Genomic DNA, 22,810 nt, shown 5'->3' with positions numbered 1-22,810 from the left:
TGACCAAAATGTTCTCCCTACAAGCAGGTCATTTTTTTGTTAAAGAAATAAGTTATTTATTTTTCATTTCAGAGAATTGTGCCTAAAAAGTCCTAGAAAAGAATGTGATTTGATTTGATGAGTGAGATTAAGAAGATATGGGAACCCTGAATATGCTTTATGCTTTACTATAAGAAAGCCAAAATAAAGTTTACAATAAAAGTTCAAAATAAAACCGCTTGCTTTTTACTTTTACTTCAAATACTTAAGTACATTAAATATCAGAAAATTACTTTTGATACTTAAGTACAGTATATATCAGATACTTTAAGACTTTTACTTAAGTCATATTCTAAAAGGCAACTTTCACTTCTACCAAAGTCTTTTTCTAGTACGATACTTGTACTTTTACTCAAGTATTGCTTTCTAGTACTTTATACAACACTGCATGCTCCTACCCACGACAACAACATTACATAGAGCAATACCAGGCATTCTGGGCATGCATCTGCAATTTCAGAGACTCAGTTATTGTGGTATCACATTCAGTATGAAGACATTATTCTAAGCTAAAAGAACTACATGATTGACATGAAATTGATCGACATGCTATAAGTTAAAGGTTACTGTGTGTAATACACACAATAAAGATATTATCAAAAAACTTATTTATGATCACCTGATTGTAAATGATTTTGTCAGTAAGAGTTCACAAATTATTACAGTATTGGCTGTGTTGTACATATTTAATGACATTTCAGTTATGAATGAAAAGATTTTAAATGAATGTTATTACACAAACACTGAATAGATTAAAGATGCTGCCCTTAAATGAGTATGATATATATATATATATGTATATATCACTGCCAAAGTAGAGAGAGCATATAATGTGTATTCATAATAATCACACAGCCCCATCCTGAAAACAGTGATGTTATCTTTAATTTGGTCCTTGAAATGCAGGGACCAAGTAATTCATTTCTAGGACTTTGAATCATGTTTGCTTATGACAGCTGTTATTAGAGGCTTATGCTGGGTGCAATACAGCTATAGAAATGTTTTACATTGACATGAGTAATTTCAAAACAATTTGTGTGTGGTTGATCATGTAGGCCTTCACCAGTAGCTCATGATTAATTGGTGACTTGTTTTCTGTGACACTTTGTACTGTAGTGTCGTACTGATCTCACAGTGAGTATGTGCTATTAAAATGTCTTCATGTGCACTCTGGAATACCGTCTGCATCTAGGACTGGCACTGTCATTACTATTGGTCTTGCTCTTGCAGTTGTGTTTTCTTTGCAGCAAGCTTCTGGAAGAACTGCACTCTGTCCTTCTTCAGGTCCCGCCCCTCACTCTGCTGCAGGTCCAGGTTCAGGTACTTGTTGCAGGCATCATAGATAGGCCAGTGCACCAGGCCAGGCCCATTTGGAGAGCTGGAGGATCACAGACACACCTCTATCACTATGGGCACTACTGAACAGAGCAGTCTTAGGCAACAATCAGACAGGGCACGTTTTTTTGCAGTGAGGCACCTTTTTTTTTATGTTCAGGATTCGCTTTTTTGCGCTTTCTTATGGCCAGAGAGCCACATTTTGAGCTCTGCTGCTGCTTTCGCGCTTTTATGGAGGCGAATTGAAAAAAGTCCAAGCGGAAAAGCGCCTATGTTTTTATAAAAACATAGTGCATCTTGCGTTTTATAAGCGCCAAAGCGTGTCCTGTCTGATCAGGAGACTCTTAAATCCTCATGATGTTCGGTCGCCGACAAGAGTGGCAGCATGTCGAGGTAGCTCCGTGTATTTGTGTTTTTTTCTACGTCTTTTGTTTACTTTTTTACTTCGCAACTTTTTGGATTACACACTTTGAGGAGTGTTTTTATTCTATCCTATGGATACGGACATATTGCAATGCTCCAGAGGCAGCAAACTTGTGTAAACAAGGAATCAGCTGATCGCACTACGACAGAATGCTGGCTGTGTTCGCAACAACATCCCAGAGGAACTGTGGTGCTTTCGGGGTTGCAGAGCGGGAGTTAAAGTGAAGACGAGGCGTCGGGAGAAGAAGTGGAGATACAAGCCCTCAGTTCCATCGATTGTGATGGGAAACGTTAACTCACTGGCTAACAAGACTGACAAATTGGCTGCCCTGGTAAGAAACCAGAAGTTGTACAGGGAATGTAGTTTGTTATGCTTTACGGAGACGTGGTTAACAAGCCATATCCCCACTTCTAATGTTGAGCTGCCCGGCTTCAGTGTAGCTTGTTTGGACAGAGACTGTAAACTTTCTGGCAAAAAGAAGGGAGGTGGACTGGTGCTGTACATAAACAATAGATGGTGCAACCCCGGACATGTTACAGTGAAGGAAACTGTATGTAACTGGATGTGGAGTTGTTAGCGGTTAGTCTCCGTCCGTACTACATGCCGAGGGAGTTCTCGCACGCCATTGTTGTCTGTTTACGTTCCACCGCGAGCTCTCCCGGATACAGCGTGTGATGTCATCCACTCCACAATTGCAAGGCTTCAAACCCAACACACTGATGCCTTTTTTGTGATCTCTGGCGACTTCAATCACATAACACTGGATTCCACACTCACGAATTTCTACCAGTTTGTTGACTGCCCTACAAGGAAAAACAAGACAATAGACCTCATGTATGCAAACGTGAAGGATGCATACAGCGCAAACCCCCTTCCCCCACTGGGGAAGTCAGACCACAATCTCATTCATCTCCAGCCAATGTACAAGCCCAAAGTACAGAGGCTACCGGTTGCCACACGCACCTTCAGAAAGTGGACACCTGAAGCGGATGAGGCTCTGAGAGACTGCTTCGAGTGCACTGAATGTGTGTTACACATTGCACAACTGACTACCTGAACTTCTGTATGGACATTGTTGTTCCCATCAGAACTGTACGCTGCTTTCCTAACAACAAGCCTTGGATAACCAGCAATGTCAAGACCCTTCTCAATAGGAAAAAGATGGCGTTCAGAGAGGGGGACATGGCAGAGCTGAGGCGTGTGAAGCTGAAAGAGGCTAAGGAGGACTACAGAAGGAAGGTGGAATAGAAGTTGCAGGAAAACAACATGAAGGAGGCATGGGACGGCATGAAGACTATCACTTGCCTGAAGAATAGCAGCAGCTCTGTGGAGGGGGACCTGGACAGGGCGAACCAGCTGAACCACTTCTACAACAGGTTTGACTGCTCCAGCTCCAATGGCAGTGGTCTGTCCACCACCCCCTGCTGACTCAGACACTGCTCTTGTTTGCATGCCTGCACTACCCCCACCTCCCAGTCTCCAGCTCTGCATCCCGGTGACACCCAACGACCTAAGCCACCATCACCTCACGCCCTGCCCCCACCTGACGCCTCCTTGCCTGTGCTTGTTGAGGTGTCACCGACTATGCCAGCCTTGACAGGGACATCAAGGAGGTGGTCAGCCCCCCCCACCCCCACACTCCCTCTATACCAGTGAAACACTCACCTCCACCATCACAGGCTGTTGTACCCCCACCATCACTGGATATTGCACCCCTCCCCCACATGGCGATCACGAACAATGAGGTGACAACGACTTCAGTCAACAGCCATCAGACACACAGATCCCAGAAGAGTTCAACTAAAGAAACCCCCCCCCCCAAGAAGGCAGGCCTGACAGACTGTGTCCAAGGCTACTCAAGGCCTGTGCTGCTGAACTAGGGGAGCCACTGAAGCACATCTTCAACTTGAGTCTACGTCTCGGACAAGTTCCAACACTGTGGAAGACATCATGTCTCACCCCCGTCCCTAAGAAGCCACACCCTAGTGAGCTTAATGACGACAGGCCTGTCGCTCTAACATCATATGTGATGACGACAATGGAGCGACTGGTCTTAGGTATGCTCAGACCCCAGGTACGCCATGCACTAGACCCGTTACAGTTTGCATACCAGGAGAAAGTGGACGATGTCATCACTTATCTTCTACACAGGACACATTCTCACCTAGACAAGGGGAAAAGTGCTGTGAGAATCATGTTCTTTGATTTCTCAAGTGCTTTTAACACTATCCAACCCTTCAGACTGGGAGACAAGCTCTTGCAGATGGGTGTGGACGCTCACCTGGTAACCTGAATTACAGATTACCTGACCGAGCGACCACAGTTCCGTCAGACTGAAGAACTGTCTCTCTGACACTGTGATCAGTAGCACCGGAGTGCCACAGGGAACTGTGCTCTCTCCAGTCCTGTTCACCCTGTACACATCTGACTTCTGCTACAACACCGAGTCAAGCCACATGCAGAAGTTTTCTGACGATACTGCAATTGTGGGGTGTATCAGGGACGAGCAGGAGGAGTACAGAAGCCTGGTGGAGGACTTTGTGCAATGGTGCAAACTCAATCACCTTCAACTCAACACTTCAAAGATCAAGGAGATGGTGGTGGATTTCCACAAGTCTAAGCCCGCTCTGCTACCAGTCTCCATTGATGTGGTCAATGTGGAGGTGGTAAGCACCTACAAGTATCTGGGTCTCCACCTGGACAATAAACTGGACTGGTCAGCCAACACTGACGCACTCTACAAGAAAGGGCAGAGCAGGCTGTACTTCCTGAGGAGGCTGCGGTCCTTCAATGTGTGCAGCAAGCTCCTCAGGATGTTCTACCAGTCTGTTGTTGCCAGCGTCCTCTTCTATGCAGTGGTATGCTGGGGAGGAAGCACAAAGAAGAAGGATGCTGGGCGACTTGACAGGCTGGTAAGGAAAGCTGGCTCTGTAGTGGGAGCTGAACTGGAGTGCATCACTTCAATATCTGACAAAAGGACCCTGAACAAACTGATCAACATCTTGGACAATGAGTGTCATCCACTCCACAGCACTATTGTAAAGTAGAAGAGCCTGATCAGCTGGAGACTTCGCTCACTGCCTTGCACAACAGACAGACTAAGGAAGTCATTTGTCCCCAGGGCCATTGAACTGTTCAGTGCTTCACTTAAGGGAAGAGGAGAGATAGACTTCTCCGCATAGTCTGTCTGCCTCTCCACCCTCTCCATGTTTGGGTACTGTCTGTCCACTAGCCACTTTTTACCACTGTCTTACTGCCTCACTGTTTGCGTGCTAAATTAGCACATATGCATAACCCCTCCCTCCATGCCACAGCCGGATTGTGGCCACACTTATACCTTTTCTTAATATAGTTATATATATATATACAGTGGGCAGTGCTTCGACTTGGCCAGCTTCACTCGCCCGTCCGGTCCCGTGGGATCCGCCGGGGATCCGCTGACTCTAATTTGTATTTTTCCAGTGAGGCGCTGCAACAACCCAAACAACCGGTAGATGGCTCAAGTGAGCAGGGTGTCTCGTAAAAAGAAATGGAGCCTGGAAAACCCTACACAGACTTCACTACAGACTTTAGCAGACTGGTTTAGAAATAATTTAATAGCCAGAAATATGCCTGCCCTGCACTAAAAAGAAATATTTGGTTAACTGCGAAGTGAATCCGTTTGCAGCCCGTGGAAGAAACATGGGACAAATTAAACATTCTGATTTTCTCCGAGGTGCAACATTGATAGACAGACATCATTTGGACAAAATATAGAGCATATTAACCTCCTTTGCTCAGCCAAATGCCTTCCTGTTACGTCCTGTTATCACGGAGTTACAGGCGATAAACGATTTTTGATGGTCACAAGTTTAATTCATTAGCGTTTTTTTTTAATTTTTATTTTTATTATTATTAAACAGTTATTTTCATTTAAAGGTTTGACTTCGTGCTTATTCAGTAGAGCATTTAGTGCTCTCCCCAATCCCAGACGTTCACATTGCATGTTTGTTTGTAATGGATGCAACCCTTGAGATAGGCTATGGATTTGATGGCAATGAGTTGTTAACAGACATGAACCAAGACATATAGCCCAGCAGCAATCTAGGGACTGTTCGTTATTTATTGAAGGGGCCACCGGAGGAATTTTTTAGAGTGCTTCAGTCAAAAGTTGCATGACCCTCTCTTGCCTGCTAGAAATTGTTCAATGACCCTCCGACAGAATTGTTAAAAAGACAGAATTGTTAAAAACACACTGACCCTCCCCTTTCCCAAATTGCTGTCTTTCCATATGTGATTAATAATATGACAAATAATCCCTGTGCCACAGCCACACCACTGTTTCGATAATCGCGTCCTTTTTAATCAAATGTTTTTCCCGTGAGCCCATATTTTAATACTCTCATACCAGTCCTTCCTTTTCAAATGTGTGTAGACCCTATCTGGCTATTTATATTTTGTTTGCAATAAGCAATTTCACAAATAATCATATGTGATTAATAATATGACAAACAGATAATCCCTTTCAGTGTTTTCATAATCTTTGGGGGACCCCAAATTTTTCTAATGCATGCCAACTTTTTTTCATTGGTTTATCACAGTCTTCAGTTCTGACCTTATTTTTGAAACAATGATTGCTTTCAGCCATAATAAGGATACTTTGAGAACATTTCAATTCACCCGACACTAATATTCAAAAATATTGAAAACTATTTCGGCATAGCCTATAAAGCAGTTTAATTAAATGGAATGTTAGTTGTAAACAAACGAGCTACTTGGTGAGGCTTGGCCTCACTGATCTTCGTGCCTTTAGATGGCAGGAAAAATCTTCACGATAGGCCTATTAACTAACCACCGATTCAGCGTTGGCTGGGGAAGGGGCCATCAGACATTTGTGCCCAGTTAACCCCTGCCCCCATCAAATCACACCTTCCCACCTCTGACAGCTTAAAAGAAGTCAAGAGGACTCCTTACTCACAGACCTATTCACAAACCTGCAGCATTCTGCGTGTTTTTGAAATCATGCAGCTACAGGAGCTTCCAATCGTGAGGAAGCAATTTTGCATTGTAGGCATAACTAACATGCAATAACGCCACCAACAACAACCAAAACTAGGCTAATCATTGTCAACATGTAAATTAAATGTAACATTATTGTGAATCAAATTAAAATGTTCTATTTTGCAAACGCGTAGGCATAGTAACAGAATAATTTAATAATGTTACAAAGATGCTACATCAATCCATATGTTTCATTAGGCTACTAGGCTATATGTTTTGCCTTGATTCATTTAGGCTAGGCCTTTTATTCAGACTAACTGGCTAATTTAGGGCAACTCCTAAAAATAATGGGCGTGCCACTCCTAACTTTAGGACTCCTAATTTTTTCCACAAAAAAGTAATTCACGAGAAGCATTTTAGACCTAAAAGTAGCACCTAAGTCTGGGACAGCTTAAGTAGAGAGGACTCCTAACTCACTAAGACCTATTCATAAACAGCTTTTTTTGTGCATGTTAAAGTTCGCGATGTTTTGAAATCATAGCCTATGCAAACAGGAGCTTCCAATCAGAGGAACAATTTTGCATTCATAAAAGGGATGCAATAACATACCAACAACAACCAAAACTACTCATTGTTAACATGTAAATGAAATGTAATATTTCATTGTGAATCAAATTAAAATGTTCTATTTTGCAAAACGTAGGCATAGGCACAGGTGACATGAATTTAATAATGTTACAAAGATGCTACATCAATCCATAGGCCTATGTTTCATTAGGCTACTAGGCTATATGTTTTGCCTTGATTCATTTAGGCTAGGCCTTTTTTATTCAGACTAACTGGCTAATTTAAGGAGCAACTCCTAAAAATAATGGGCGTGCCACTCCCAACTTTAGGACTCTAATTTTTCCACAAAAAGTAATTCACGAAGCATTTTAGACCTAAAAGTAGCACCTAAGTCTGGGACAGCTTAAGTAGAGAGGACTCCTAACTCACTAAGACCTATTCATAAACAGCTTTTTTGTGGCATTTTAAGTTGCGATGTTTTGAAATGCGTAGCCTATGCGCAACAGGAGCTTCCAATCGCGAGGGAACAATTTTGCATTCATAAAGGGATGCAATAACATACCAACAACAACAAAACTACTCATTGTTAACATGTAAATGAAATGTAACGTTTCATTGTGAATCAAATTAAAATGTTCTCCTCTTTGCAAACGTAGCCTAGGCATATGGTGACATGAATTTAATAATGTTGCAAAGGTAGGCTACTGCATCAATCCATAGGCCTATGTTTCTATGGCTACTAGCTATTTGTTTTGCCTTACTCTTTATTCATTTAGGCTAGGCCTTTTTATTCAGTAATTAATCATCTTCCGTCCTTCGACTACTTGTGTAAGCATGCATTCTCCGACCTGTCACGGTCACTCATCATCGGAAAAGAGGTGTTTGGAATTCCCGCGTTACAATCGTCAGCCAATCAAGGTGGTCACTTCAGTCAAGCTTCGTGCATGAGTAATGGCGTAAATCCATAGCAACGAAGACTCACTCCTAGTTTAGGAGTTGTCTGAAAGGCTTTGTGAATAACTTTTAAGAGAAAACTACAAGCTAAAATCTTTAAGTCTGCGATTTAGGAGTAGCCTACTCCTAGTAGTAAGATAAAAAGCCTTTGTGAATAGCCCTCGGCCCCAGTTATTCATCATCTTCTGTCCTTGTGTAGCGCGATTCTGAGACCTGTCACCTGTCACTCATCATCGTGGGGGAGGTGTTTGGAATCATGCCAGCGTTACAATCATCAATAATCAGCCAATCAAGGTGGTCACGCTTGCCCATTTACCCAAATTAATGGTCGAATATTACTGATGATCATTGTTATTTAAGAACATGCAGTGTGCGTGGGGTAAAAAAAAAACATCTTGCTCGTAAAAAAGCATCATAATGCACATTCTGGCCGGGTCTGTTATTTACTGTAGGCTGCGCAAAACCACAGGCCTTTAGCCTATTTTGGGCAAGCCCTGCATTCATTCATTCATTCATTCATTCATTCATTCATTCATTCAACCTTTATTTATTCTGGGAGGGTCATTGAGGGAAGCCCTCATTTTCAATGAAGCAGAGATTACAGACGCGAAGCAAAGCGCTCCACAAACAAGACAACATTCGAGGCCTTATGTTGAAGAATTGTATATAAAGCCTGCGCTAACATTAATCCTCCTGCCCCTGATAGGCCTACCACAGCTGTGGATAGTGTGGAATGTTCAAGTAATAACACAATCCAATGTGTGTCTCAATTGTCTCCCGCTGACCACCTCACACATTTCTCTAGATTTTTGCAAACGAACTTACATGACACAATGTCATAAAATATGCCAGTTTTAGGACACAGAATAATGTTTGTAATGATACCAGGTAGGCCTACGTTTAACAGTAACAAGTGTAATGAGCTATTCATTGTCGGTGAAATTGAAATTCTTACTTTGGAAAACAAACATTTGCCGATATCATTGCCGATCATCAGAATATTGCAACAGATTCTGTGTGTTCTGGACTGCAGGTAACTTGTTAAACCAGTGGTTCTCAAACTTTTATTTCATTCCCCACTTTGATCAAGGGGCATGACTGATGATAGTGGAGATAACGTGTTATCCCGAGGCTTTTGCAAGTCAGCATCTTCGACGGTAGTCTATTAAAAATATAAGTTTTCGATGTCCCAAACGGAGAGCCATACTTTATTGTTTTAACGATCTCTATGCTACTCACAAAAATGTAGGCATGGGGACATGATAAAGTAGGCTATCCAACTGTCCTGTGTTACATTATTGTGATTACGAGCCAGTGGTTTTCAAACATTATGCGTGACTCGGACATCTAACTAAATGTAAATGCACTAACAGGCTCATATCGTCCCTAGCATTCGCAAAAATGAGGACCAGTGTTTTGTCAAATTGCAAATAGCTATTCGTTTTAACGATTTTTATGATGGTATGAAGTGCTTTTTGTATAGGCTACTATCTTAATCTTGGAATATGGGGAGGAAGTGGCGCTGGCGTCTGCAGTCAATAAATATGAATGTAATTCTGCGGCATAAGCAGATGTATTTGTTTATTGTACAGAAAAATAAAAATGACATGTCAAACAGTCAATTGACTACATTGCAGTCAAGAAGTAGGGCAAATTAAGACACTGTTTTGATTTGCGTAGTTAGCAAGTACCCCCAACACTGACAATAACATAGACAGCCAGTTAAGATATTTTTTCATTTTGTGGAGCGGCACCGGTAGGCTATCAAAAGCAGATTTCGATTTTTGCTACCACCGTTTAGTCAAGCCTTAAGCCATACCCAAGTAGCCTTAATCGAGGTAATGTTTTATTCGTAATGTTTTATTACGATTTATTTTGTTATTGAATTCGTAGGCTGGGATTCCTCTCGGTAACAATTACCACTGACAGAGCGATGTACAGTGGCAGAGCGACGCACAGTGGCTGAAAGTGGTACTAAAGCTTCACGCAGCTTCACGCCGCGTAATGCGCGAATGAAGTGGCCATTTGAAAGCGATGCCCACTGTATATATAGTTTTTTCAATAGTTTACCTTGCCTACTCTCTGATATGTCCATATTTATTTTATGCTGGTCTCTAGACTTTAGTCTTGCACTGTTGGACTTACTCATTTGCACCATCACCATGACACTCACTCACACAGGGCACCTTACCGTACCTTACTATGCACAGAGAATCACAGGCTCAGTCCCTGCATCAGTCATTGCAAGTGCCTCTAGATTAATCACCCACTATGTGGATACTGTAGAATTGATTTAGATTAAGTGTTATTTAGTATAATATGTATTTTAGTATATTTAGTATATTCTTTATCTTCTACTGTCCTTATTGCTTAGTTGTGTTTTTTATATGATATACTTTTAATTACTTTTTCTGCTGTTAGTGAATGTGTGTGTGATGTCTGTATGATACTGAGACCTTGAATTTCCCCTTGGGGATCAATAACGTATCTATCTATCTATCTATGTATGTGTGTATGTATGTATGTATGTATGTATGTATGTATGTAAGCCCAGTAGACTGCCCTGAATCTTGAATAATTACAAAGGTGTCTTCATGGGCATGAAGTAGCAATGATACTGCAAAGATGAGACTATCCCTATCCCTATTGGGGGCCAGAATATCACTGCAATTACACACAAGATATGTATTCTTAATATCACAATCCTAATATCATTGTGCTATGACACAGATATATAAAACTGTCACTTGTGTAAATGATTGACTATGGTGTATATAAAAGGATGAATAACTTGAAATGAGATAGGATTCCACAAACAACCACTCACCCTGTGCGCATGAAGTTAGCCCAGTAAGCCATCATAGTTTTGCACAGCCTGTTTTCCTCCTCTGTGATCTTTCCTGGAACATCAGAACAAACACAAACAAACCGAATAAAATAATTGTGACCGAGAACACACAAATGCACACAAACACACACACACATAAACACACACACACACCACACACAGAGAAGTACACAAAAGCAAACATGTACATGCACACACTCATTTACATACACAAAAGTTGCAAGAGTAGGGGATGGAGAAGGAGATGGAGACAAATTGACAAGCATGATTTATTTTTTGCGGAGAGAATGTGCAGAACTGAGCGGCAGTCATATTTTGTACCACTAGAGGTACATCTAGTTTTAGCAATATTGTTTAGATGGTTAAATGCTGTCTTAGTGATCGCCTTGATGTGAGTCTGCTTGGAATGTTAGATGAGAGTAAAAAATGACTCCAATACTTTTGATAACACAACTAATAACTCTGTGTTGTTTTCACAACTAATAACTCTGTATTGTTTTCATTTAACAATAGAATGTTACTACTCATCAATTGTTTGTTTTGTTTTTGATACAAAGGCCTCGACATTTAAGTTTAGAAACATAATTTGTATATCATCAGCATAATGAAATTTGTATATTATCAGCAATAATGTCAAAGAGGGAAGGTCATTATAAAGAAAAAGTATGTCCAAGCATAGATATTAGAAGGTCATAGAAACTGTCGAAGTTCTATTAGGTGGCAAGCATAGATATTAGAAAGCTAGAGTACCTTTATTGTCTATGGGCAACATTTGCAGGCAATCACAGACACCTGTCTGATTTCCAGTCAGAGTCACATGCTCCTCCATTGGCCTCCAGTGATTGCTGCCCCCACCAAGATGGCGTCGCTATTTACGTACGTTCTGGAGCCCAATGCGGTATCTAGCTTTCTAATATCTATGGGGCCGAGGACTGATCCCTGCGTAGCATGGGCATATGTAGCAGGAGTAGTGTTGAGAGCACAGCTGAGTCTGCCTGTATTCCCCCATGTCCCCTACCTCGTTAGCAGGTATTAGCACCTGTTTCCTATAGAAGGGCAGGTAACCTTTACCATCGAGACGTCCGCATTGTTTGTGAGGGCCAAACTTTGTGCCTGCCTGCTACCTTCTCTGACATCCCTGGGCGTCGGTAGTTTGAAGGCTACCTTTAGTCTTGGTATGTCCTCTTCCTTGTTTCAAGGACTGTTTCAAGGGATTGCGATATGTAGAGATTTACTGCTTTCATATTTATATTTATATTTCAGCTGGTTACAGCAGCAGATGTGTTCAAAACAAACACCCCACTTGAAAACACTGGTTTCTGTGTAGCTGCCAAGCCATTAGCAGGTATGTTTTCAGTCTATAAAAACGTCCTTTAATCAGCTAACACAACCTGCTCAAACAGTTTGTTATCTGCAGCATACAGGAATGCTGCTCTTCCTGGTTTCCATGCTCCAGAACAACTAATTTGATGGACGGTGTTGCTGTTTTGCTCCACTTCGCTCACGGTTGCGACTTGTGCTTGACTGACTCTCCTGCTTCTGTGGTGGCTGGTTGGATACTGGTTTGGGGTTGCAGTGTAGGTCCTGTTTCTGGTTTTCTGTCTGTAACTTGTTTGTTATCCTCCTCTTGTGTTTTTTTGTTTTGTTTTGTGTTGTTTGTAGTGCATTTGCATGTGGTCTTTAGGATATAGTTCCTACTTGTTTGGTGCACTGTGCTAATTGTGTTGTGCTCTTATGCTCACCCTCTCCTTTTTTATTTGTAGTGCATTTGCATTAGCCGTCATCCATCAGTAAGCCCCAGTAAGTACAACTTTGTTTGTGCATTGTGTTTGTGTGGCCTAGTGGCCTTCTATGTCACCAGTATTTAGTATCTGTACAGTATGTCCTACTGTCCCATGTCTGTCTAAAATGTAATATTTTGTATTTACTTACGCAATGTCTTTGCCCTATTACTCATTCCATGACCTGTGTGATCTTGGTGGTTAAGAGGGAAAAGCTTATGCGGGACATTTCCCCATGGGCAACCATAGGGGGAATAATCAGATACTTGTTGCTAGCAATCAAAGCCTCTCACACAGTACTGTCACACATACTAGGTTTTGAAGTAGTGGTTTATTGATGGCAGTTTTAAAAGTTGATGGCACAGAGCCCAAAGCAAGAACAAGAACACAACTTAGTAAGACCTAATTCTTTAAAAAGACTAAATGGTATTGGATCTAATAGACATGTTGTGGAGAAGCAATTACAAATGATGCCTCAGGGGAAATCATTTCAAACTGTGAAAAGTTGAATGAGCCACTGTGCATGCATCCTTCAATGTATAAGCCGTCACTCGTCAGGACCAATGAGGGAACTGGGAGTGGTCGAAGGAAAGCGTGAAGCTTCCGCTGTTGGAAATTACAACGCTGTTGGAACCCCTGTTAACCTAATAAATCTGAATCCGCTAAATATGGAAAGTTTCAGTTCAATGTAAAAACAATATCCATAGTAGGTTGGTAAACCCACAATATAGACTGTTAAGGAGAATGCCTAACTTGTTTTCTTATGACACGCGTTACTTCTAGGAATAATGTTACGTAGGTCTAGACATCTTTGGTCTAACTCCTCCTCGGCCATTTAATTCGGGCGGTTCCTAAAAAGCACAACATGTACTGGTTCTGGAGGAGGACAGAGGCTACAGTGCTGACTCGGACTGCTAAACTCATTAGCGCGCTAGCAGTCTACTACACCCTGTGCTACAGAGGGTTCAGGTTTCGCCAAGGTTTCGCCGTCTTGTCTATTCCATCGCTGACAAACTGCCCATTGCTATATCACCCTATAGCCTACAATAGTCAGTTCTGCTGTAGCTTACCACTCCAGCTGATTATCTTCTATGGCGGCGATAACTTATCCCAGTCATACTTGTGGCAACACCGTTACCTTAGACTACGACTATGGTCATTAAGTACTCGGAAAGGCTATGCAGATCAGAGCATAACAATTTATTTGTCAGGTATAAGTTGCTCATCCAATACATTTTAGAAAGTACATCTAAATGAATAATGTGAAAGTTACAAAAACAGGTTAAAGGAACATTAGGAAACCATACAAAACAATCAGAGAATGAACATACCAGCTCAGAGGATGATGGCTACACACCAAGGTGGTGCGGGAGATTCTGACTACAGAATGGCTCCCAAAACAATGTGTTAACTTCCCTTAAATAGGCTACCCAGTTTGTGATTGGTTACATTGATATGGATCAAATGATTCATAGCTGTCAACATTGAGCTTTGAAAATAAGGGAGATTTCCCGGATTTCTCACGCAGAATACGGGAAAATGTCAACATTCGTCCCCCAACGTTGGAAGGGTTGCAGTTTTAGTCCGTTTCGCAATTGCAAGGTTGTGCATTGGTCAGCTAAACAATACAACAAAGTAGCCTACTTTGTTTACGCCTAACAACAGCCTATATTAATTTGGTCAACTTTATACAGCCCTAACAAGGCTAAAGTTCTGTAATCGATGCCCTTGTGCGCTGCCATTCTCTCTCCTGCGCAAACAAAATGTGTGCGTTCCAAGTATAGCCTAGTGCGTAATTCTTCTTCATAAAGTTGAACAAATGCATTTGGTTATTTTAAAGAAAAATATAAATAGCCTGTCATGCAGTTTATGGGCTACAGTGCAGAATTAGGAAGTTATGGTAGGCCAACTTGTAGTGGATATACAAACAGGGGGAATTCTTTCTCTACTCGTAGCTGACTCTGAGTAGCCTGGTAGGCCGATACACACAGTGCGTGCGGCCGTACACTATGCAGGTGCCACTGAATGGTGCTCTCACAACAACCACGCCGTCATCTTAAATAGTCTCACTGTCGCCTTCAACCAAGCAAAACAATGCTTTGAAAACATCTGTTTCGCTGGAAGGGCAAGGGGGTAGCAACAGGACAACAGTACAAAGACTGACAAGTCCGATGGTAGAGCTAATGTTATGAGATTGTTAAAATATTTTATATTATTATAAATTATTATAATAATTATATATTATTATAAAATATTAATATATTATATTTAGATATTTTACGGGAAAATATTAAAATGGGAAGACAGCGGGAAAAAAGTAAAAATACGTGAGAAACCCGGAAAAAAACGGGAGGGTTGACAGCTATGCATGATTGGAGGTCAGCTGATTTGATCACATGAGGAGTACTTTGATGAGACTTGAGACCATTTTTGTAGTGAAAGTGAATCAATTAAGACATGAAAAGGTATACATTTCATTACATTTCCTGTCCCTATGGTTAACTGCTCCTGTGGACATGTGACAGTAGGCCCACAATAGGCCCACACTTAGTAGTTGATCAAGAGTCCATATATAATTGAGAGGATTAATCAACTCTTATCTCTAAGTCAATCTTACTCAAGAAAAAAATCAGAAAGTTATGAGCTGTAAATGTGGCAAGCAGCCTAAGCCTAAGGTGCTGGCAGTGCAAGCACCAGACAGATACATGCAGACAGTGAGAAACCTCCCCTCTTCCCACTCACTGTAGTACTTACAAATGACCTGCGGGGAGTTGCAGTGCCCCCCCCCCAACACACACAGCAGATCCTTCTTCCTCTCGCCAAAGTTTTACCCCTCCACTAATTAACTTGCACCACACACACACACACACACACAAAAAAAAATGTGGAAACAAACTTAGAGTAGAAAGGAGAGCTTTTCAAAAGACCTGGCCGTTCTGCCAAATACTCTGGGTGACGGTTGTACAATGTTGAAAGGCTGCCAAACCTCAGTGTAGAATGTTGAAATATGGAACATCCCTGTTTACTTTACAGACTTTTACAAAAACAGCTGAAGTGCCCTACTTTGTTGTGCTGCAATAATGTTCAAAAATAAAGATCCTAGTGTGTGTGTGTGTGTGTGTGGGATGTATTAGTACACACACCTGTGACTTTGATGTGTCCATCCCAGAAGCAGGCGCCAAAGATAAACATGAGCTCGTCTGAGTGGTCGGCCCTCACAAAGCTGGGTCTGGTGTACTCGTAGGCCTCTGGCCGGTGCTGAAACTCATACATGTACACTGATGCCCCCACATCTGTTAGAGAGAGAGAGAGAAACCGAGAATTTGGGAGGGATTTTGGATGACCGATAAGGGGTAAACTACAGAAAGTGGTGATGGGATTTCTTGCAAATATTTATCATACCTAGGTAATATCTAGCCTCCTTAATAGCTGGAACCACCATCCAGTAGTCCCCCACTATTTCAGTGAACTGATCACGCATTTCCTGTGGTGTGTGTGCATCCTTAAAGTATTCATCCACAACTAGCTCCTTGGTCTCCACGGGCTGAAAACAAAACAGCATCAACAACACATGAACTTTATTCATGAGTTTATTTTGACAAGTGTTAACGCCTCCATATGATGGTAGATGCAGTCTGAATATTTTTAATTCATTAGAGTTTTCTTATTTGTAAGTTCGGTAACACTTTATAATAACTACACACAATTCATCATTTATTAAGCCTTTGTTACGTATTAGGTAATGGTTTGTTCATCATTAGTAATTTCTCATTTATCATCAGTAAAGCATTTGTTCACACAGTTATAAATAGTTTGTTCATAGTAAATAAGGCTATATCTTAAATATGTTTATACATTATTGTTAATACTTAATAAATGATGCACTGTTTTTGATTAAGTAATATTTCCATTATTTAACATACACATGCACTAATGATTAGTTAGGGTGAAGATACATATTGTATAAACCACTTTCTAATACTATAATTAATAATTAACTCCGGAGTTACAAGTGGTTAGTTAATGATATTTTGTGAGCTCATCTAAAGTGAGGACGTTTTATGCCTTGCAACACATTTACAAATGAGTTATAAAGTTTACATTTGCATTTATTCATTTAGCCGACACTTTCACCCAAAGCGACTTCCACATGTCAATGAAATTAAAGGGCAAGGCCACATTGGTGGACGCTGGGGTTTGAACCCCCAACTTTATGGGTTACTGCATGTTAACCCGGCTCCCTATCCAATACACTACCTCTGCCCAGTGGTATTACAACAGTCAATTCAAAAATATAATATAGATATGCCTGTTTACTATGAACAAACCATTTTTAACTGTGTGTAAACATGATTTACAAATAAGAAATGAAAGAATACAACATTTAATAATAGTTTACAGATCATTTGAAAATGTGTTGCAAGGCATTGAAAGTCCTCACTTTAGATAAGCTTACAAAATATCATTAACTAACCACTTGTAATCCCTAAGTTAATCATGAATTATAGTATTAGGAAGTGGTTTATAAAATATGTATCCTCACCCTAACTAATCAGTAGTGCATGTGTATATTGCATAATTTATTAAGTATTAACAATAATTCATTAACATATTTTAGATATAGGCTTATTTACTATGAACAAACCATTTATAACTGTGTGCACAAATACTTTATTTATGAGAATTAGCATAGGAACAATGCTTTACAAATGATGAACAAAACATTTTGTAATAGTTTGCAACTGGATTATAATAAGAAAATGATTTCATTACTTGGTTGTTTCATTACTTATTAAGTATAAATCATGTACTTACAAACATGTTTTTGGATAGGCTTATTTACTATGAACAAACCATTTATAATTGTGTGAACAAATGCTTTACTGATGATAAATTATGTATGAACATAAAAAAATTACTAATGATAAACAAACCATTAACTAATAAGTAACAAAGGCTTAATAAATTATTAATTGTGTGTAGTTATTGTAAAGTGTTACCGTAAGTTCTTATCATTAATTGGTTGTAGATTTCTTTCCGACCAGGAGAGGGAGGCATTTCACATGTGTCCAAAGGTGAGGTTTGTGGAGTTTGAGAGAAAAACAAGAACAACAAGAACAGTACTATGAAGACAGGAAAGACGAAATGTCCAGGGGTACATTTTGGGACAGAGAACGATAACGGCATCCAGTTTTTTAAGGAACACCCTTACAGAAAATTTAGGTTTCTGGCGAAGTTGCGTCATATTTTCACATGCAATAGGTTTCTGGCAAACAGTTGAGGTTAACTTTCGGTAATGTTGCAGCAAATTTGCAGAAATGTCATTATGCACCAGAAGTTCACTGGAAGTTTGCCATTATTGGCTAAGTGTGATGGCAAATCACCGGCGAACACATTTGCCACTAGTGGCAAACTTCTCATTGTTGCCAGAACGTTGCTGGAAGTTTGCCTCTAGCGGCCAACACTGGCAAACTTCTCATTGTTGCCAGAACTTTGCTGGAAGTTTGCCTCTAGCGGCCAACACTGGCAAACTTCTCATTGTTGCCAGAACTTTGCTGGAAGTTTGCCTCTAGCGGCCAACACTGGCAAACTTCTCATTGTTGCCAGAACTTTGCTGGAAGTTTGCCTCTAGCGGCCAACACTGGCAAACTTCTCATTGTTGCCAGAACTTTGCTGGAAGTTTGCCTCTAGCGGCCAACACTGGCAAACTTCTCATTGTTGCCAGAACTTTGCTGGAAGTTTGCCTCTACGCCAACACTGGCAAACTTCTCATTGTTGCCAGAACTTAGCTGTTTCATTGTTGCCAGAACTTTGCTGGAAGTTTGCCTCTAGCCCAACACTGGCAAACTTCTCATTGTTGCCAGAACTTAGCTGGAAGTTTGCCTCTAGCGGCCAACACTGGCAAACTTCTCATTGTTGGCAAACTTCATATTGTTGCCAGAACTTTGCTGGAAGTTTGCCTCTAGCGGCCAACACTGGCAAACTTCTCATTGTTGCCAGAACTTTGCTGGAAGTTTGCCTCTAGCGGCCAACACTGGCAAACTTCATTGTTGCATTGTTTTGCCTCTAGCCAGAAACTTCTGTTGCTGGAAGTTTGCCTCTAGCGCCAACACTGGCAAACTGTTGCAAACTTTGCTGGAAGTTTGCCTTGCCAGAACTTTGCTGGAAGTTTGCCTCTAGCGGCCACTGGCAAACTTCATTGTTGCCAGAACTTTGCTGGAAGTTTGCCTCTAGCGGCCAACACTGGCAAACTTGTTGCCAGAACTTTGCTGGAAGTTTGCCTCTAGCGGCCAACACTGGCAAACTTCTCATTGTTGCCAGAACTTAGCTGGAAGTTTGCCTCTAGCGGCCAACACTGGCAAACTTCCAGCGCTATTTTTTCTCATTTGTCTCCCACAAATCACCCACACGTTTGCTGCAAATCTGCCGCAAACATTTAATTTTTGTAAGGGCATGCAGGCAGTAAAAAGACTGCTCTAGAAAAGAGAGGAAAAATGTTTTGGTTGCACCTGAGCTTTAGTAGTGACCCTAGTGAAGTTCTGCAGAGGACGTCAATAGGAGAGATATTTAAGAGAAAGTGAAGGAAGAGAGTTTGGTAGATGCAGTCCAGGGCTTCTCAAAGACAGTAAAGCGCAGCAGGCATACACTACAACTTGATGCCCGGATGAAGTGAAGCAGAAAGTAGACAACTCAGATCCAGACCCACGCACAAATCAAATGTAGTCAGCGTGAGGGCATAGTGCTCATGCTTAACATGGTGAGACTCACCATGGTAGGCGGCAGATGGATTGCTAATTCTTTCATCACGGTTGCTCTGTCCATACCTTTCTCCCATCCATATGCTACAACACCCTGTTTGGGATATACAGATCTCATTTGAAAAGTACTCACAAGAGGGATCATACATGTTATGGCCTCCTTACACCAAACAACTTTGACACGATATGGGAAAGATTCTTGAAAGATTGGAGTCTTTTGAGTAAAGCCTGAATGTGGGGCATTAATTAAAAGACTACAATCTTTCAAGAATCTTTCCCAAATCTTGTCAAAGTTGTTTGGTGTAAGGTGGCCATTAGATGCACTGGGATGAGGGCAATATGACAGAAAGGTCCTTACAAATGGCAGCAGCCATCCAAACTCATGGTTGGTCACACCGACAATTACTGGAACTTTATGAAAGTCTTTCTCCTTTAAAATGTCCTCTGGCAATGCGGTCAAAAACTCGCCATCAACAGTTGCACCCCGGAATATTCTAGTCTTCACAGAGAAAATATGAAAATAATTAATAATACAAGATAAATACATATAATATCAAATAAATAACTCTTATAACTCTTGTCACCTCTTATATGGGCTTAACTGATTCAATTTTATGTTGTTTATCACTTCTTTATGTCAGATGGAGCTTACTGTAAGGGTGGCATTGATGAGTTCCTCTACAGACTTATCCCTAATGCATTGCACAAGGAGTTCAGTTGAGTTGGAGGTGCATCCTGTTGCAGTTGCCACCATCTTCAAGTAACACATTACATCATCAGCTGCTGCATTCCAAGTGAAGGCATGCAACATGTTACAATTGTTATGCAAGTGATAACGGCCGCCGAGGTGTCCTGTCCACGGAATTAATGGACAAGGGCGAGAGGCAAATAACTCCCCGATGCGCAGAACACTTTGAAGGCCGTTATCCCGCTTATCACCCGGTTGCCACTAAAGGCAATAGTCATGCCTTTTTAGCATGCAAAGGAAACAAGCAGTTCGGTTTAAAAAGAAGTTGACTTGTTCAGTTTTTTGGTCAACCTTTTTTGGCCCTATAACAGCGATAGCATGGACAGTTAGCTTGTTTACAGTTGATTCCATTGTTGCGAAGCCTGCTTCCAGGCTCAACCATTGTCCTATATGGTTATTATAATAACTATTCATAAGCATTGATATTGAACGGTGATTAAACTTTTTTTTACCAGATCTATTTCATAGGTGTCCCGGTATTCAGAATTAATAGCCACCCCACCAGCCAATCAGAAAAGAGTATTTCTTCTCTCCGGGTGATACATTGTTATTGTAACCAGTTTATATGGGCATACAGTAGGAATGGAATGAGCTGATGAGTTCTGAATGCAACAATGTAAATTCTGCCATTCTGCTTGATTGACATCCATGTCTTCCCTTAAGCATGTGCCATACAAAACACACGATGATAGAAAAAGTAGCCTACATAACATGAAAAAACAAAACAACATAACAACAACATCCCTGACACATTGCGTTGATAGCCAGTAGTCTCCACTCAATTCTCACCTCAGCAAAAACCATTGGGGTCTTGGTAGAGTAAGTCTCCAGTGTTGATGCTCCACTCTGAAAGATCGCTCTATGGAACAATCCTTTTGCCAGGGGAGACAGGAGCTGTTAGAGAGAGAAGGAAACACATTGTGCACCAGAGTCTCTTATGAATGTGAGAAAGTGGTTTATTTTCTTGCTCTTCCTCTCTTATTGATCAAAGACCTCCATGTTTAGTGATGCGTTATGCAGTGTTCATGGCTTTGTGAGGTACAATGATAGGTGTAGTGAGCATGGGTTAAGACATTTGTAAACAGTGTATTTCACCAAGAACCAAGTTGTCTCACACAAGATATCAGCAGAACAAATCCCTGCCATCGCATCTACATTTATGCTTGAGTATTCTAAACATTGCTGGGTGATGCCCAAAAAAACCCTGCTCTGTGTGTGTTGTACACTTGTAAAAGGTGGTTTTACTTACTAGTATAGATGCACTGATCCCTCCAGCTGACTGTCCAGCGATGGTGACAGAGTTGGGGTCTCCTCCAAAGCTCTCGATGTTCTCCTGCACCCACTGGAGAGCAGCTATCTGGTCAAGGAAGCCCCAGTTTCCCTGAGCATTCGTGTCTCCAGTGCTTCACAGAAGAGAAACAGGAACTCTATGTAATAATCTCAGTAAATGTGAAAACTGATTTCTTGAGAAATCTCTCGAGTTGAAAATAACGTGGGGACCACACTCTCTTATAAGTATGGCAGTCATTTCACATGTAAAACAAAAGAAAGAATGTCCACACACCTGAGTAGCTCCCAAATGTTTAATTATAAAACAGTGACATTTCAACCTGACAGGGTCTGTTTTCGGCATAATGAAAAAGACCCTGTTTTGCCTGAAGAAGACCCTGTCGGGTATGCAGATATTCTGTTATGTTTTACCTTTGTACATTTTGTCCTGCACCTGGCCTACTGATATGTGGGATGTGCACAAAACCACTCTACCAAAAATCATTTCACTTGTACCTGAAGTAGCCCAAAATCCCAAGGCGATACTGAATGATTACCACGACAACATCTTGATAAGCTGCCAGCACAGAGCCATCAAACTGGGCAGCTCCTCCCAAATACAGAGCACCTCCATGAATCCACACCATGACCTGAGCATCAGAAGACAAAACAAAAAAACAACACAACAAAGCAAACAAATAATAAAGAGCAAATATTGGCTTTAATTGGCTTTAAAAATGATCTGTTCAATTGGAGGGAGTGCTAAAATGTACTTCATGTACTCTTGAAAGTGCATGCTTAGCTATAAATTAGCATTTGTAGTCTTACTGGCAGCTTTTTCCCAGTGCAGGGATTAGTAGGAGGAGTATACACGTTGAGGTATAAGCAGTCCTCTGACAGCCCAGGCAGGGCAAACTTGTTTGCCATGACTTTGGCTATGTGGGTGACAAAAGCTATAGGCTGAGGACACCTGTCAGAGAGTGAGAAAGAGAGGAGGAAATAAGGAGAAGTACAGAGCAGGTAGGATTTTAAAAAATGTCCTATATAACTGAAAAAAGAGGTCCTCTCCTTTTCCCCTACGACAAACTTTTGAAAAACTGCCTTGTG

General features: G+C 41.1%; 1 protein-coding gene across 2 annotated transcripts in view; it reads right to left on the bottom strand.

The window, feature by feature from the left end:
* Positions 1 to 717: 717 nt before the first annotated feature.
* Positions 718 to 22,810, bottom strand: part of LOC125303047 (carboxylesterase 5A-like) — a 30,423-nt gene continuing 8,330 nt past the window's right edge. For both annotated transcript variants that reach the window (XM_048256533.1, XM_048256532.1), the window contains exons 3-13: positions 22,532 to 22,673; positions 22,220 to 22,353; positions 21,684 to 21,837; positions 21,224 to 21,328; positions 20,339 to 20,440; positions 20,045 to 20,185; positions 19,697 to 19,780; positions 16,331 to 16,472; positions 16,072 to 16,221; positions 11,127 to 11,199; positions 718 to 1,417 (exon numbers count right to left, since the gene is read on the bottom strand). In XM_048256533.1, the coding sequence (XP_048112490.1) occupies positions 1,249 to 1,417; positions 11,127 to 11,199; positions 16,072 to 16,221; positions 16,331 to 16,472; positions 19,697 to 19,780; positions 20,045 to 20,185; positions 20,339 to 20,440; positions 21,224 to 21,328; positions 21,684 to 21,837; positions 22,220 to 22,353; positions 22,532 to 22,673 (1,396 nt within the window). In that variant the 3' untranslated portion in view covers positions 718 to 1,248. The remainder of the gene's footprint in view (positions 1,418 to 11,126; positions 11,200 to 16,071; positions 16,222 to 16,330; positions 16,473 to 19,696; positions 19,781 to 20,044; positions 20,186 to 20,338; positions 20,441 to 21,223; positions 21,329 to 21,683; positions 21,838 to 22,219; positions 22,354 to 22,531; positions 22,674 to 22,810) is intronic.

Source organism: Alosa alosa, chromosome 11 (genome assembly GCF_017589495.1).
Source record: "Alosa alosa isolate M-15738 ecotype Scorff River chromosome 11, AALO_Geno_1.1, whole genome shotgun sequence".
NCBI classification, from domain to species: domain Eukaryota; kingdom Metazoa; phylum Chordata; class Actinopteri; order Clupeiformes; family Clupeidae; genus Alosa; species Alosa alosa.
This window is presented reverse-complemented; position numbering and strand designations above follow the sequence as displayed.